General features: G+C 44.2%; 1 protein-coding gene across 3 annotated transcripts in view; it reads right to left on the bottom strand.

Annotated features, from left to right (window-relative positions):
* LOC132764404 (dual specificity protein phosphatase 10-like) overlaps nucleotides 1-18,430 on the bottom strand; it is a 37,493-nt gene that overhangs the window by 7,920 nt on the left and 11,143 nt on the right. For 2 of the 3 annotated variants that reach the window (XM_067472489.1, XM_060758407.2), the window contains exon 2: nucleotides 7,926-9,178. In XM_067472489.1, coding sequence (XP_067328590.1) covers nucleotides 7,926-9,165 — 1,240 coding nt within the window. In that variant the 5' untranslated portion in view covers nucleotides 9,166-9,178. Of the gene's footprint in view, nucleotides 1-7,925; nucleotides 9,179-16,578; nucleotides 16,711-18,430 lie in introns of those variants that run through there. The other variant, XM_067472488.1, reaches the window with a different exon arrangement.

Raw genomic sequence — 18,430 nt, 5'->3', positions numbered from 1 at the left:
ACACTAGCTGTACCCGCCACACACACACACACACACATATACACACACACGTACACACACATACACACACACACTAGCTGTACCCGCCACACACACACACACACGTACACACACACACGTACACACACGTACACACACACACACACACTAGCTGTACCCGCCACGCATGGCCAATCTTCCCTCCCTCTTTCTCTCCTTTCTCTCTTTCCTTCCCTCTTGTTCTTTTCCTTCTTCTTTCTTCCTTCTCTACCTGTGTCTTTCCTCTCTTCCTTTGCTCTGTGGTTCCATCCTTCCCTCTCTCAATCCTTCCTTATTTCACATATATACACAAATCTATGCACACCCATATATGCATATATACACACGAAACACATATACACAGAATATACACAAACACACATATATACTCATATACATAAATATATACACACATATATGCATATACATATGCACAAAACACAAACACAGAATATACACAAACACATGAATATACACAAATCTATGCACGCACATATATGCATATATACACACACAAAACCCATATACACAGAATATACACAAACACACATATATACTCATATATATTTTCTCTGTTTGTTTGCATTGTTCTGTTAGAAATGTAATATAATCGACTGGCTGCCCTGACACGAGAAATAAATGAATAAATAAATTATTATTATTATTATTATTATTATTATTATTATTATTATTCTGGCCATGAAAGCTGTTGACAACACTTCTTCAGCTTGGAAGAGAGAAGGCTGAGAGAAAGGTTGACCCATCTGAAAGGATGTCCCTTTGAGGAGGGGGCTAAACTTGTTTTCTGCTGCTCGAGAGACTCAGAGATAGAGCAATGGATTCAAATAGCAGGAAATTCAAAAGGTCATAGACCTGATGGTATGGTACCACCTAGTCAGAGTTCATTCTGGTTCACTGGTGCTAAATAAAGGGGTGGGTGGGTGTAAAGGGAGGGGTGAGTGTGCTTAACTCAAACTGGACCCCCCCCCCCAATGTTGTCCCCACCCCCTCGTTTTGCATCTTGCCATCTGGGCATCCAGCTGGGATGAGGTCACCAAAAGGAGGGGAGCGAAATACGACCCCACCCCCCCAACTCCTTTGGTCTAAAGAATACAAACCGGAGTTGGCACAGTAGGAGATGCTCCCAGTACTGAAAAACTCTTTACATCAGGACAGTAAATAAAGAACAACACTAAAAACAACAACAGGAAATCATAGAGTCATAGAATCAAAGAGTTGGAAGAGACCTCATGGGCCATCCAGTCCAACCCCATTCTGCCAAGAAGCAGGAATATTGCATTCAAATCACCCCTGACAGATGGCCATCCAGCCTCTGTTTCAAAGCTTCCAAAGAAGGAGCCTCCACCACACTCCGGGGCAGAGAGTTCCACTGCTGAACGGCTCTCACAGTCAGGAAGTTCTTCCTCATGTTCAGATGGAATCTCCTCTCTTATAGTTTGATGCCATTGTTCCACGTCCTAGTCTCCAGGCTTGCTCCCTCCTCCCTGTGGCTTCCTCTCACATATTTATACATGGCTATCATGTCTCCTCTCAGCCTTCTCTTCTCCAGGCTAAACATGCCCAGCTCCTTAAGCCACTCCTCATAGGGCTTGTTCTCCAGACCCTTGATCGTTTTAGTCGCTCTCCTCTGGACACATTCCAACTTGTCAATATCTCTCTTGAATTGTGGTGCCCAGAATTGGACACAATATTCCAGTTGTGGGCTAACCAAAGCAGAATAGAGCATGGGGAGCATGACTTCCCTAGATCTAGACACGATGCTCCTATTGATGCTCCAATTGCAACATTCACACTTGCCTGAAGCAGACAAGAGGATGTCTGCCCTAGATATGGGCAAAGCATAAGGAGAGAATGCTTCTGGAACATGGTCAAACAGCCTGGACAACCCACAACAACCCTATAAAATGATTGTACTACTACTACTACTACTACTAGTTGTTGTTATTATTATTATTATTATTATTATTACTATTACTATTATTATTACTATTATTATTATTATTTATTAGTAAGGAGCCACCGGCCGTGTAGCTGAGCACCCCCCAGAGTCAGACTCAGCTAGACTTAATGTCAGGAGAAAACTTTTACTTTTACCTGATAATACTAATAGTAACAACAACAACACATAATACATCACATAGTCCTAGACGCTTGGGAAGTGTTCAACTTGTGATTTTGTGATACGAAATCTCATTTGCTGTGACATACTGGGTTTTTGTGTCAGTAAAATAGTAATAATAGTAATAGTAATAATGATGATGATGATGATGATGATAATAATAATAATAAAATAATAATTTGGGAAGTGTCCAACGTGTGATCCAATACAACAGCCAGCATAGTGACCTTGTTTGCTGTGGACTCATTGTGTTTGTAATAATAATAATAATGATAATAATAATAATAACAACAACAACACATAATACATCACACAATCCTAGACACTTGGGAAGTGTTCGACTTGTGATTTTGTGATATGAAATCCAGCATATAGACCTCGTTTGCTGCGACATACTGTGTTTTTGTGTTAGTAAAATAATAATAATAATAATAATAACAACAACAACAACAACAACACATAATACATCACACAGTCCTAGACGCTTGGGAAGTGTTCGACTTGTGATTTTGTGAAACGAAATCCAGCATATAGATCTCGTTTGCTGTGACATACTGTGTTTTTGTGTCAGTAATAATAGTAATAATAATAATAATAATGATGATAATAATAATAATTTGGGAAGTGTCCAACGTCTGATCCAATACAACAGCCAGCATAGTGACCTTGTTTGCTGTGTACTAATCTTATTGTGTTTCTAATAATAATAATAATAATAATAATAATAATAATAATAATAACAACAACAATTCACATAATACATCACACAGTCCTAGACGCTTGGGAAGTGTTCGAATTGTGATTTTGTGATACGAAATCTCATTTGCTGTGACATACTGTGTTTTTGTGTCAGTAAAATAATAATAATCATAATCATAATCATAATAATAATAAATAATTTGGGAAGTGTCCAACGTGTGATCCAATACAACAGCTAGCATAGTGACCTTGTTTGCTGTATACTAATCTTGTTGTGTTTCTAATTGTTGTTGTTGTTATAGAGTTGCAGTTTGGCAAGACGTAAGTACTTTCTTTTGGCTAAGGTTGAAACAACATGATTCCACAGCACTGCAACTGGACTCACATTGCCCTAATTGTAATGTGGAAACACTTTCTGAGTGCTGCCTTCATGTGTACACTTAACTGGCACCTCCATCGTCAGGACACATACGTGGAAAAGTTCCTTATGGGATACAGCTTCCAAACACGCTCTCCGAGAAGAGCTGAAGGACCCTGGACACTACATGCCCAAAGCAGGGTGTGCTAGCGTTTCTAAATTCTGAGGACTTCCAAAATTTAAGATATCAAACTTTCAAAATTTCTGAAATTTCGTAAATTACGAATTGATTCGTTAATGGCGGACGTGATTGCGCAATATGCTAAAAAAAACCTCCAAATGGGACAGGGGGAACTTCTGAAGCTTCCTTCTCCCTCTGTTGTTGACTGTTGGTGTGATAAAACAAACAACAACTATATTATATTATATTATATTATTATAATATTATTATATTATATTATTGTATATTATATTATTGTATATTATATTATATTATATTATATTATATTATATTATATTATTATAATATTATTATAGGTAAAGGTAGTCCCCTGACATTAAGTCCAGTCATGTCTGACTCTGGGGTGTGGTGCTCATCTCCATTTCTAAGCCGAAGAGCCAGCATTGTCCATAGACACCTCCAAGGTCATGTGGCCGGCATGACTGCATGGAGCGCCATTACCTTCCCACCGGAGCGGTACCTATTGATCTACTCACATTTGCATGTTTTCGAACTGCTAGGTTGGCAGAAGCTAGGGCTGACAGCGGAAGCTCACGCCGCTCCCCGGAATCGAACCTGCGACCTTTCGATCAACAAGCTCAGCAGCTCAGCGCTTTAACCCACTGCGCCACCGGGGGCTCTATATTATATTATTATATATTATATTATATTATTATAATATTATTATATTATATTATATTATACTATTATATTATAATATAATAATATTATATTATTGTATATTATATTATATTATAATTATATTATATTACTTTATATTATAATATATTATATTATATATATTATATTATATTATATTATATTGTACAATTAGAATATAATATAATAATATAGTAATAAAATATATAATATAATAATAAAATATATACAATACTATAACAGTATTATAATAATATAATATAATATATATTATTATAATATTATTATATTATATTATTTTATTGTATATTATATTATATTATATTATATTACTTTATATTATAATATATTATATTATATATATAATATTATAATATATTATATATATATTATATTATATTATATTGTACAATTAGAATATAATATAATAATATAGTAATAAAATATATAATATAATAATATAATAAAATATATACAATACTATAATATAATAGTATTATAATAATATAATATATATATTATATTATAATTATAATTATATTATATTATATTATACAATTATAATACAATATAATAATATAGTAATAAAATATATAATATAATAATATAATATATACAATACTATAATATAATAGTATTATAATAATATAATATATATATATTATATTATTATAATATTATTATATCATATATTATATTATGTTGTTGTTGTTGTTCATTCGTTCAGTCGTCTCCGACTCTTCGTGACCTCATGGACCAGCCTACGCCAGATCTCCCTGTCGGCCGTTACCACCCCCAGCTCCCTCAAGGTCAGTCCAGTCACTTCAAGGATGCCATCCATCCATCTTGCCCTTGGTCGGCCCCTCTTCCTTTTGCCTTCCACTTTCCCCAGCATCATTGTCTTCTCTAGGCTTTCCTGTCTCCTCATGATGTGGCCAAAGTACTTCAACTTTGTCTCTAGTATCTTTCCCTCCAGTGAGCAGTCGGGCTTTATTTCCTGGAGGATGGACTGGTTGGATCTTCTCGCAGTCCAAGGGACTCTCAGCACTTTCCTCCAACACCACAGCTCAAAAGCATCTATCTTCCTTCGCTCAGCCTTCCCTAAGGTCCAGCTCTCACATCCGTAGGTTACTACAGGGAATACCATGGCTTTGACTAGGCGGATCTTTGTTGCCAGTCTGATGTCTCTACTCTTCACTATTTTATCGAGACTGAACATTGCTCTCCTCCCAAGAAGTAAGTGTCTTCTGATTTCCTGGCCACAGTCTGCATCTGCAGTAATCTTTGCACCTAGAAATACAAAGTCTGTCACGGCCTCCACGGTTTCTCCCTCTATTTTCCAGTTGTCAATCATTCTTGTTGCCATAATCTTGGTTTTTTTGACGTTTAGCTGCAACCCAGCTTTTGTGCTTTCTTCTTTCACCTTGATTAGAAGGCTCCTCAGCTCCTCCTCGCTTTCGGCCATCAAAGTGGTGTCATCTGCATATCTGAGGTTGTTAATGTTTCTTCCAGCAATTTTCACCCCAGCTTTGCATTCATCCAGCCCCGCACATCGCATGATGTGTTCTGCATACAAGTTAAAAAGGTTGGGTGAGAGTGTGCAGCCTTGCCGTACGCCTTTCCCAATCTTGAACCCGTCTGTTGTTCCGTGGTCAGTTCTGACTGTTGCTACTTGGTCCTTGTACAGATTCCTCAGGAGAGAGACAAGGTGGCTTGGTATGCCCATCCCACTAAGAACTTGCCACAATTTATTATGATCCACACAGTCAAAGGCTTTAGAATAGTCAATGAAGCAGAAGTAGATGTTTTTCTGAAACTCCCTGCCTTTCTCCATTATCCAGCGGATATTGACAATTTGGTCTCTTGTTCCTCTACCTTTTCTAAACCCGGCTTGAACATCTGGCAACTCTCGCTCCATGTATTGCTGGAGTCTTCCTTGCAGGATCTTGAGCATTACCTTACTGGCATGAGAAATAAGGGCCACTGTACGGAAGTTTGAGCAGTCTTTCGCATTTCCCTTTTTTGGTATGGGGATATAAGTTGATTTTTTCCAGTCTGATGGCCATTCTTGTGTTTTCCATATTTGCTGGCAAATGGCATGCATCACCTTGACAGCATCATCTTTTAAGATTTTAAACAGTTCAGCTGGGATCCCATCATCTCCTGCTGCCTTGTTGTTAGCAATGCTTCTTAAGGCCCATTCAACCTCACTCCTCAGGATGTCTGGTTCTAATTCATTCACCATACCGTCGAAGCTATCCTCGATATTGTTATCCTTCCTATACAGATCTTCTGTATAGTCTCGCCACCTTCTCTTGATCTCTTCAGCTTCTGTTAGGTCCCTGCCATCTTTGTTTCTTATCATACCAATTTTTGCCTGAAATTTACCTCCAATGTTTCTAATTTTCTGGAAGAGGTCTCTTGTCCTTCCTATTCTGTTGTCTTCTTCCACTTCCATGCATTGCTTATTTAAAAATAGTTCCTTATCTCTTCTGGCTAACCTCTGGAATTGCGCATTTAACTGGGCATATCTCCCCTTTTCACTGTTTCCTTTTGCTTTCCTCCTTTCTTGGGCTACTTCCAGTGTCTCAGCAGACAACCATTTTGCCTTCTTGGTTTTCTTTTTCTTTGGAACGTACTTTGTTGCCGCCTCCTGAACAATGTTGCGGACTTCTGTCCATAGTTCTTCTGGGACTCTGTTTACTAAATCTAGTCCTTCAAATCTGTTCTTCACTTCCACTGTATATTCGCTAGGAATGTTAGTGAGATCATATCTAACTGGTCTGTGTATTTTCCCTGAACTCTTTAGTTTTATTCTAAATTGGGCAATAAGAAGTTCGTGGTCTGAGCTACAGTCAGCCCCAGGTCTTGTTTTCACCGACTGGATGGATGTCCGCCACCTTTGACTGCAAAGGATGTAGTCAATCTGATTTCGGTGTTGACCATCTGGTGAGGTCCATGTATAAAGCCGTCTTTTAGGTTGTTGGAAGAGAGTATTCGTTATACACAGCGAGTTTTCCTGGCAAAATTCTATCAACCTGCGTCCCGCTTCATTTTGTTCTCCCAGACCATGCTTGCCTGTGATCCCTGTTGTCATTTGACTTCCCACCTTGGCATTCCAGTCTCCTGTAATGAAAATAATGTCTCTTTTTGGTGTATTATCCAGTAGTTCCTGCAGATCCTCATAGAACTGATCTACTTCTGCTTCTTCAGCAGCTGTGGTTGGGGCGTATATTTGGATCACTGTGATGTTGAAAGGCTTTCCTTGCACTCGAATTGAGATCATTCTGTCATTTTTTGGGTTGTATCCAAGCACCGCTTTAGCGAATTTCTTATTAATTATGAAGGCTACTCCATTTCTTCGATGTTCCTCTTGTCCGCAGTAGTAGATCTGGTGGTCATCTGATGTGAAGTGGCCCATTCCAGTCCATTTCAGTTCGCTGATCCCCAGAATGTCTATCTTTAGTCTTGACATCTCACCAATAACAACATCCAATTTGCCCTGGCTCATAGATATTATATTATAGTATTGTATATTAGACTGAGGCAAGAAGAAGCATGAGGAAAGAGGAGGGAAGCAGCAGAGCAAAGGGACCGGAAGTGGGGTAAATGCGAGATTGTAAAACTTGCACCAGACATACGAAAATAATTACGAAATAATTACGAAATAGTTACGAAATAATTACGAAAATTGGAAAAATTGTTTGGATTCTTAATTACTCCTCACACTATTCCTGCATGGCTCGATATTGGATCGTAAGCTAATTTAAATACGAATTGATAACGAATTACGAAAGTAACGAACTGGATCGTCCAAGCCTATCACTCACCTCTCTTGCTGGGCACCTCCGGCCCGTCTTTGTTGAGCAGGTTCAGCATGAGATGCAGGTTGTTTGAGGGCTGGGTCTTGTGCGGCTGCGGTGGGCTGTCAGGGGCAGTCTCCAGTCCGGCGCTGTTGCCGGCATCCTTGGGCCAGAGGCGCTGAAGCGAAGAGTCCCTGCAATCGCAGCCTCCCCCTCGGGAAGAGAGGAAATCCAGCATGGCCAACTTGCCCTGCTGAAGCCGCCGCCGGCCCGCCACCTCGGCCACCCCGAAGCGCATGGCCCCTTGTAGCTGGCTTTTGGTGTATTCCACCAAGTTGCGACAGTCCAGGATCAAGGGGGACGTCTGGTGGTGCGACGCTGATGCCGGCTGCTGCTGCTGCGCCCGGGACTTGGTCATCTTCTTGGCCAGCTCGTCCGGCCAGATGGTGCGGACGCTGTAGTCGTCGTCGTCGTCCCCGCCATAGCAGCTATGAGACGGGGAAGAGCCCGCCCGAGTGTCGTAGGCAACGATGGGGTCACTGCTGCAGAAGCTGCAGGAGGAGCTGCCCGACTTGACCGAAGGGTTGCAAGCCAGGCATGCCAAAGAGCGGAGGGCGGCCGGAGCGCAAGGCAAGCACCCCAACTTCTTGAGGGACGGCGGACTGCAACTAGAGCAACTCAAGGAGCGCAAGCTGGAGCGGCAGGAGAAGCAGCCTAAAGAGCGCAAGCCGGACTTGGGGCCGACGTCGTCGCAGCGCATGAGGCGCCAACAGCCCCGGCAGCCACATTTCAAGGGGTGCATGGTGTTGGCCGGGCTGGAGAGGCAGGAGGAGCTAGCCGAGGTGTCCAGCACCGGCTTGGAGTTCTCCTTGAAGCACCGCTTCTTGAGCTTGGCTTGGGGCAGGAAGACCTTCAGCTGCGGGGCTAGCACACCGCCCTGCCTCTCGCCACCTTGCTTAAGGTCCAACTGCAACGAGAGATTCCGCTCGGGTGGGACCCGGACCTGGCTGCCCCCCACCGTCAGCTTAATGTCGATGGTGTGCGAATGGTTGGGCTGGAGGACGGCGCCCCTGCGGGCTTCGTCACCCTTTGGAGCCGCCGGGCCCTGGCTGGACGCTTTGCAGGCCGGGGACGGCGGCAGAGGAGGAGAGGGCTGGCGCTGCTTCTCGCCGCCGCCGTTGTGCCCAAAACTGTGGTTGAGGCGCAAGGCCAAGGTCTTGGGTCTCTGCAGCACGCCGATCCTTTCTTCCAGTGGCGAGGGAGGCATTGGGAAAGGTGAGCTGGAGAAAGGGGTAGAGAGAAAGTAAGTTCAGTAAAGATCAAAATAGGTTGAGAACCTTCTCTATTTTATGGTTGTCTGTTTATATTGTGTCGTTTCATTTCCTGAAGTGTATGTCTTATTTGGTTTGCAATTTCCTTAGCTCTATATACTTGAGGCAGTGGGAGGGGCTGCAGAATTAGGAAGGTTGAGAACCACTGATCTAAGAGCCATACACAGGGGCGGCTCGTCCATTACGCAAAGTAAGCGGTCGCAGAACACTTTTTTTGCCAGGGGCGCAGAGGCGCCTCTGTAAATGCCCCTCGACCGCCACTTGAGGAGCGCCCCCTCCGCTCACAACAGCCCTAGCAGTCCGGGGGGAGCCTCGGCTTTCTTGCCTCGCTGTTGGACGATCCTCTTCCCAAAGGGGCCGGGCCCTTGAGCCTCGCCTAGCCCCTCTCGTTCCTGCTCCACCCAGCCACCGGGTGTGCGAGCAGAGCCGGCACTCAATCGTTCTCCGCGTTCGATCCCTTCCCCATGACCGGCTCCCTTTCCCGATCCCCTGGCGCTCCACCTGCGCTCCACCTGCCTCCTCTCCTCTCCCCAATCCGAGGGTGGGCCAAGGGGCGGAGCCGCCGCACCTGGCCTGCTTTGGGTCTGGAAGCGTGTCTGAAGACCCCAGCGTGCGCACCAAAAGTCGCCTCTTCTGACTTTCTCTTCAGCCATTGGGACCAAGAGAGAGAGAGAGAGAGAGAGAGAGAGAGCCCCTCCGGCTGGAGGGATCTCCCACCTCCGCTCCCTCCTTTGTTTTTGCGCCTACCTTCAGGAAAGGTGGGCATCTCCACCTCTCTCTCTCTCTCTTGGTCCCAATGGCTGAGGAGAAAGTCAGGAGAAGAGGTGACTTTTGGTGCACACGCCGGGGTCTTCAGGCATGCCTCCGGACCCAAAGCGGGCCAGGCAAGGGAGCAAGTGCGGCAAGTGTAGTTACTGGGATGTATAGTTCACCTACAATCACAGAGCATTCTGAACTCCACCAATGATGGAATTGAACCAAATATGGCATACAGAACTCTCACGACAAACAGAAAATATATATCAATGATTTGGGGGGGGGGGGGGCAAAATACTGTTTGCTTACCGTTGAAAATTACCTAGGGCCGCCTCTGGCCATACATCTATCTAAATTCCTATGTATTAAGGGCCATTAGGCATTAGGAAGGTTGAGAAACACTGCTGTAGATACATAAATGAGATCCAAATGGAGGGATGCGTCAGGTGCCTAGAACAGCAGTGGGGAATCCTTGGGTGTGAACCTGACCCTCCCGCAAACCTGATCCATGGCACACAGAAGGAATTCAGAAGGACGGAGATCCAAATGGAGGGATGTGCTAAGTATTATAGAATAGGGCTTGGGAATTTCACGCCTTGGGTCCGAGTCTCAGTCCGACCCCAAGGCCCTCCTCCTTCCCGACTATCGGAAAGTTCTTCCTAATGTTTAGGTGGAATCTTTTTCTCCTCAATTTGAATCCAGTCCTCTGTTGTGTCCGGAGGCAGAGGTAATTTTCAACGGTAAGCAAACAGTATTTTGGCGCACCCCCCCCCCCCAACCAATCACTGATATATATTTTGTTTCAATGTATTGTCGAAGGCTTTCATGGCCAGGATCACTGGGTTGTTGTAGGATTTTCCGGGCTATATGGCCATGTTCTGGAGGCAATTTTTCTCCTGACGTTTCGTAGGAAAAATGGGGTTTTGTTGTGGGAGTTCAGTGTGCCATATTTGGTTCAATTCCATCATTGGTGGAGTTCAGAATGCTCTTTGATTGTAGGTGAACTATACATCCCAGTAACTACAACTCGCATATGTCAAGGTCTATTTTCCCCCAAGAGCGCCTCAAGAGCACCCCTGGGCAAAATCAACTGTACTGCGACTGCTTACTTTGCGTAATGGTTGCGCCGTCCCTGTCCGGAGCACCAGAAAATACCCAAAAACGGTTCGCAAATAAGCACCGAGCGAGAACAACCCCTTGTTTTCGTCTCCTTCTTCCTTTCGAAAACATCCTTGGAATAATATTCTGGGAGAAACTGGGTCATATTTTGCAAAAAGCGCTCAACGACAGAAGACAAACGTATTGGGGTGCCCCGCCTCTCCCTTTGCCTTCAGATCTTTGTAGCAATAGCGTGAGGAGGACGGGAAGATTCCAGATTGGCCTCCTTCCCCAGCCGCCCCCAGTTTCAGCTTCCTTGACGCATTCCTGCTTCCCCTCCGCTGTCCCCATTAAAGCTGCATTATGGAGACGAAGGCAGTCCCTCTCCCCCCATTTCCCTGCAGGGTCTTGGAGGACCACCTCTTGTTCAGCTACGTGCCAAGGAGAGGTGGAAACCGTTCTCTTCCCAAATTGCATCTGGCCCTCACTAAAAGCAATGGGGTTGCTGGAGAGGAGGAGTGGGGGGCTTGCGCAGTGGGAAATCCGCCATATCTTATGCCAGCCGTTTCCTGAGATGTTTTGATTTGGTCACAGCAAGGCATGCCTTAATTATAGTGCATTTGGATGGCTGTACACCGCTTCCAGAAGACGTTTCCTTCATGGGAGGAGAGCAATGACCAATCTCGATAAAATACTTAAGAGTAGAGCCGGTATGGGCAAACCCAGGCCCGGGGTCCGGATGCGGCCCCTTGGACTCTTTTCTCAGGCTCTCCTCTCTCCCACCATCCTATCCTATTCTATCCTTTCCTTTCTCCTTTCCTTTCCTTCCTTTTCCCTTTCCTTCTCCCTTTCCTTTCCTTCCCTTCCCTTCTCCTTTTCCTTCCCATCTCCCTTCCCTTCTCCCTTTCCTTTCCTTTCCTTCCCTTTTCCCTTTCCTTCTCCCTTCCCTTCCCTTCCCTTTTCCTTTCTTTCCCTTCTCCCTTCCCTTCCCTTCCCTTCCCTTCTCCCTTTCCTTTTCCTTTTCCCTTCCCTTCCCTTCCCTTCTCCCTTCCCTTCCCTTCTCCTTTTTCTTTCCTTCTCCCTTTCCTTCCCTTCCCTTTTCCTTTCCTTCCCTTCTCCCTTTCCTTTCCTTCCCTTCTCCCTTCACTTCTCCCTTTCCTTTCCTTCTCCCTTTCTTCCCTTCTCCCTTTCCTTCTCCCTTTCTTTCCCTTCTCCCTTCCTTTCCCTTCCCCCTTTCCTTTCCTTCTCCCTTCCCTTCTCCCTTTCCTTTCCTTCTCCCTTCCCTTCCCTTCTCTCTTTCCTTTCCTTCTCTCTTTCCTTCCCTTCCCTTCTCCCTTCCCTTCTCCCTTTCCTTCCCTTCCCTTCTCCTTTCCCTTCCCTTCCCTTATCCCTTTCCTTCCTTTCCCTTCTCCCTTTCCTCCCATCTCCCTTTCCTTCCCTTCCCTTCTCCCTTCCCTTCCCTTCCCTTATCCCTTTCCTTTCTTTCCCTTCTCCCTTCCTTTCCCTTCCCCCTTTCCTTTCCTTCTCCCTTCCCTTCTCCCTTTCCTTTCCTTCTCCCTTCCCTTCCCTTCTCTCTTTCCTTTCCTTCTCTCTTTCCTTCCCTTCCCTTCTCCCTTCCCTTCTCCCTTTCCTTCCCTTCCCTTCTCCCTTCCCTTCCCTTATCCCTTTCCTTTCTTTCCCTTCTCCCTTTCCTCCCATCTCCCTTTCCTTCCCTTCCCTTCTCCCTTCCCTTCCCTTCCCTTATCCCTTTCCTTTCTTTCCCTTCTCCCTTCCTTTCCCTTCCCCCTTTCCTTTCCTTCTCCCTTCCCTTCTCCCTTCCCTTCTCCCTTCCCTTCTCCCTTTCCTTCCCTTCCCTTCTCCTTTCCCTTCCCTTCCCTTATCCCTTTCCTTCCTTTCCCTTCTCCCTTTCCTCCCATCTCCCTTTCCTTCCCTTCCCTTCTCCCTTCCCTTCCCTTCCCTTATCCCTTTCCTTTCTTTCCCTTCTCCCTTCCTTTCCCTTCCCCCTTTCCTTTCCTTCTCCCTTCCCTTCTCCCTTTCCTTTCCTTCTCCCTTCCCTTCCCTTCTCTCTTTCCTTTCCTTCTCTCTTTCCTTCCCTTCCCTTCTCCCTTCCCTTCTCCCTTTCCTTCCCTTCCCTTCTCCCTTCCCTTCCCTTCCCTTATCCCTTTCCTTTCTTTCCCTTCTCCCTTTCCTCCCATCTCCCTTTCCTTCCCTTCCCTTCTCCCTTCCCTTCCCTTCCCTTATCCCTTTCCTTTCTTTCCCTTCTCCCTTCCTTTCCCTTCCCCCTTTCCTTTCCTTCTCCCTTCCCTTCTCCCTTCCCTTCTCCCTTCCCTTCCCTTCTCTCTTTCCTTTCCTTCTCTCTTTCCTTCCCTTCCCTTCTCCCTTCCCTTCTCCCTTTCCTTCCCTTCTCCCTTTCCTTCCCTTCTCCCTTTCATCCCTTCTCCCTTCCCTTCCCTTCTCCCTTCCCTTCCGTTCCCCCTTTCCTTTCTTTCTCCCTTCCCTTCTCTCTTTCCTTTCCTTCTCCCTTTCCTTCCCTTCCCTTTTCCTTTCCTTCCCTTCTCCCTTCCCTTCCCTTCTCCCTTTCTTTTCATTCCCTTCACTTCTCCCTTTCCTTTCCTTCTCCCTTTCTTCCCTTCTCCCTTTCCTTCCCTTCTCCTTCCTTTCCTTCTCCCTTTCCTTCCCTTCCCTTCTCCCTTCCCTTCCCTTTTCCCTTTCCTTCTCCCTTCCCTTCCCTTCTCCCTTCCCTTCCCTTCCCTTCTCTCTTTCCTTCTCCCTTTCATTCCCTTCCCTTCTCCCTTTCCTTTCTTTCCCTTTTCCCTTTCCTTCTCCCTTTCCTTTCCTTTTCCTTTCCTTCTCCTTTCCCTTTCCTTCTCCCTTTCCTTCCCGTCTTCCTTCCCTTCTCCCTTTCATTCCCTTCCCTTCTCCCTTTCCTTTCCTTCCCTTTTCCCTTTCCTTTCCTTTTCCTTTCCTTCTCCCTTCCCTTCCCTTCTCCCTTCCCTTCCCTTCCCTTCTCTCTTTCCTTCTCCCTTTCCTTTCCTTCTCCCTTTCCTTCTCCCTTTCATTCCCTTCCCTTCTCCCTTTCCTTTCCTTCCCTTTTCCCTTTCCTTCTCCCTTTCCTTTCCTTTTCCTTTCCTTCCCTTTTCCCTTTCCTTCTCCCTTTCCTTTCCTTCTTTCTTTCTTTCCCTTCCTTTTTCCCTTTCCTTTCCTTTCCTTTCCTTCCCTTTCCTTCTCCCTTTCCTTCTCCCTTTCCTTCCCTTCCCTTTTCCCTTTCCTTTCCTTTCCTTCCCTTCCCTTCCCTTTCCTTCTCCCTTTCTTCCCTTCTCCCTTCCCTTCTCCCTTTCCTTCTCTCTTTCCTTCCTTCTCTCTTTCCTTCCTCCTTCCCTCTCTCCCTTATTTACCTCCCAGCGTGACCCAGCACCAGTAGCCAAAAGTGATAAAAAGAACAAAAACACACAGACCAATGTTATCTCTTCAGTAGGAGGCCGTTCTTTGTAGTAAAATAATGTGGTTGCATTATTTACAACAAAGTTTCTGTTGCACTCCAGGACAGGAAAAGCCCTCTGACTTTAAACACCACACGTTGAATAGGAAAACAACCCTTTTATTGGAGATAATTAAAAAGCAGCCAAGTAAAAAAGCACTTTAAAGAAATAGGTAAATCCAATTAGGTAAGAAGATAAGCACGGTAAAGTTCAGCAAAGTCCGTGAAAACAAAGTCAACACTTCTCTAATATAATGTTTGTGGAATTCAGAACGTTCTTTGATTGTAGCTGAACTATACATCCCAGCAACTACAACTCCCAAATGACAAAACCAATCCCCCCCACCCCACCAGTATTCAAATTTGGGCAAATCAGGTATCTGTGCCACATCCATTACATGACGATTCATAACAGGAGCAAAATTACAGTTATGAAGTAGCAACGAAAACAATGTTATGGTTGGGGGTCAACACAACATGAGGAACTTTGTTAAGGGGTTGTAAGGGGAAGGTTGGGAAACACTGGAATAGATGGTCATCATCATGGACTTAGGAAACCTGCTACAAAACAGGAGCTTTTTTGTTGAGTTCCAGGGCCAGAGAAGCAGATGGCGGAAACAGAAGAACGGCCTGCCTCAGGGGAGCGTGCTCGCTCCATCCGTGTTCAACATCTACACAAATGACCAGCCACTGCCAGAAGGGACAGAGAGCTTCATCTATGCTGATGATCGTGCCATCACTGCTCAAGCAGGGAGCTTTGAGATGGTAGAACAGAAGCTCTCCGAAGCTCTAGGTGCTCTTACTGCCTACTACAGGGAAAACCAACTGATCCCTAATCCATCTAAAACACAGACATGCGCCTTTCACCTTAAGAACAAAGCATCCCGAGCTCTGAAGATCACCTGGGAAGGAATCCCACTGGAGCATTGCAACACACCCAAATACCTGGGAGTCACTTTGGACTGTGCTCTGTCCTACAAGAAGCACTGCCTGAACATCAAGCAAAAAGTGGGCGCTAGAAACAACATCATACGAAAACTGACTGGCACAACCTGGGGATCACAACCAGACACAGTGAAGGCATCTGCCCTTGCGCTATGCTACTCCGCTGCTGAGCATGCATGCCCAGTGTGGAACACATCTCACCACGCTAAAACGGTAGATGTGGCTCTTAATGAGACATGCCGCATTATTACAGGGTGTCTGCGCCCTACACCACTGGAGAAATTACACTGCTTAGCCGGTATTGCACCACCTGACATCTGCCGGGAAGTAGCGGCCAATAGTGAAAGGATCAAGGCAGAGACATCTCCAGCTCATCCCTTGTTTGGGTATCAGCCAGCATGTCGACGACTTAAATCAAGAAATAGTTTTCTAAGATCTGCAGGGACACTCGCTGGAACATCTCAGCAAACGAGAGTCCAAAAGTGGCAGGCTAAAACCAAGAATCTCAATCCATGGTTGATACCGGATGAGAGATTCCCCCCTGGGCACACAGAAAACGGTGACTTGGAAGGCGCTGAACAGACTGCGGTCTGGCACCACGAGATGCAGAGCCAACCTTCAGAAATGGGGCCACAAAGTGGAATCCACGACATACGAGTGTGGAGAAGAGCAAACCACTGACCACCTGCTGCAATGCACCCTGAGCCCTGCTACATGCACGATGGAGGACCTTCTTGCAACAACACCAGAGGCACTCCAAGTGGCCAGATACTGGTCAAAGGACATTTAGTCAACTACCAAGCTTGCAAACTTTGTGTTTGGTCTGTCTGCTTGTTTGTTTTGTTAAAAATGTAATACAATTGACTGGTTGCTTCTGACACGATAAATAAATAAATACTGCCCTATTTTGCCTCTCTTTGCCACCTCCGAACCTTCACTTCTCTCTCTCTGTCCACCAGAGTGTCTCCATCTGACGCTCCTTCCGACTCCTCCGCCCCTTTCACAATAATCATTTCAGCCTGCTCTCCATCGCTACACACACAAGTGAGACACACAGAGACGCACAACCCACCTCCTTCTCTTACTCCCCGGGGGGCTTTTCCGCTGAGGAATGACATTCAGCCCTGGCCCCTTGACACTAATGTGTGGCGACAGCACTGTTATTCCCATCAAGTGTGTGTACGGCAACCAAGGGGGGATTGGGTGCGACAGCAACCACAGCACTTGCGAAGGGAAGAGGAGCACACACACACACATAGAAGAGGCATTACATCAGTATTCTGCTTTGGTGAGCCTGATCTTGCTGTATCCTTGTCTCTGGTGGGGCTGGAGACTGGCCTCCTTATGGATAACACAAGCTCCCTTTTCTGGGATTATGTCAATATTTCAGTGCTCAGTTTTCATTTCTTATACTGCTGAGGTAAAATGAAAGCTAGGCTGTGAGTGGTTGCTTTCAGCATCGCAGATTCTACTTTGTTTATTCCTGGATTGCTAGTTTTACTCTAAATACACGTGTGTATTCGAATGCAATGTTATGTCAATATTTCAGTGCTCGGTTTTCATTTCTTATACTGCTGAGGTAAAATGAAAGCTAGGCTGTGAGTGGTTGCTTTGGGCATCACAGATTCCACTTTGTCTATTCCCAGACTGCTAGTTTTACTCTAAATACATGTATTCGAATGCAACGTTATGTCAATATTTCAGTGCTCGGTTTTCATTTCTTATACTGCTGAGGTAAAATGAAAGCTAGGCTGTGAGTGGTTGCTTTGGGCATCGCAGATTCCACTTTGTCTATTCCCAGCCTGCTAGTTTTACTCTAAATTCACACGTGTATTCCAATGCTACATTATGTCAATATTTCAGTGCTCAGTTTTCATTTCTTATACTGCTGTGGTAAAATGAAAGCTAGGCTGTGAGTGGTTGCTTTGGGCATCATAGATTCAGCTTTGTCTATTCTCGGACTGCTACTTTTACTCTAAATACCCACGTGTATTCGAATGCAACGTTATGCCAATATTTCAGTGCTCGGTTTTCATTTCTTATACTGCTGAGGTAAAATGAAAGCTAGGCTGTGAGTGGTTGCTTTGGGCATCACAAATTCCACTTTGTCTGTTCCCGGCCTGCTAGTTTTACTCTAAATACACACGTGTATTCGAATGCAACGTTATGTCAATATTTCAGTGCTCGGTTTTCATTTCTTATACTGCTGAGGTAAAATGAAAGCTAGGCTGTGAGTGGTTGCTTTGGGCATCACAAATTCCACTTTGTCTATATCCGGACTGGTAGTTTTACTCTAAATACATGTGTGTATTCAAATGCAACGTTATGTCAATATTTCACTGCTCAGTTTTCATTTCTTATACTGCTGAGGTAAAATGAAAGCTAGGCTATGAGTGGTTGCTTTGTGCATCGCAGATTCAGCTATGTCTATTCCCAGACTGCTAGTTTTGCTCTAAATACACATGTGTATTCGAATGCAACATTATGTCAATATTCCAGTGCTCGGTTTTCATTTCTTATACTGCTGATGTAAAATGAAAGAGTAAAATAATAAATGTAATAACAATAATAAAGTAATAAATATAATAAAATAATAAATAGAGTAAAATAATAAATATAATAATAATAGAGTAAAATAATAAATGTAATAATAATACAGTAAAATAATAAATATAATAAAATAATGGAAATGTAACAATAACAGTAATAATACAGTAAAATAAAAATAATAAAATAATAAAAAATAATAAATAGAGTAATATAATGTAATAATAACAATAATAAATAGAATAAAATAAAAATGTAATAAAATAATGGAAATGTAACAATAACAGTAACAATACAGTAAAATAATAATAATAAATAGAGTAAAATAATAATAATAATAATAATAATAATAGAGTAAAACAATGCACATGTAGTAA

Source organism: Anolis sagrei, chromosome 12 (genome assembly GCF_037176765.1).
Source record: "Anolis sagrei isolate rAnoSag1 chromosome 12, rAnoSag1.mat, whole genome shotgun sequence".
NCBI classification, from domain to species: Eukaryota; Metazoa; Chordata; class Lepidosauria; order Squamata; family Dactyloidae; genus Anolis; species Anolis sagrei.
Note: the sequence above shows the minus strand (reverse complement) of the source record. Positions and strands in the feature narration are given on the sequence as shown.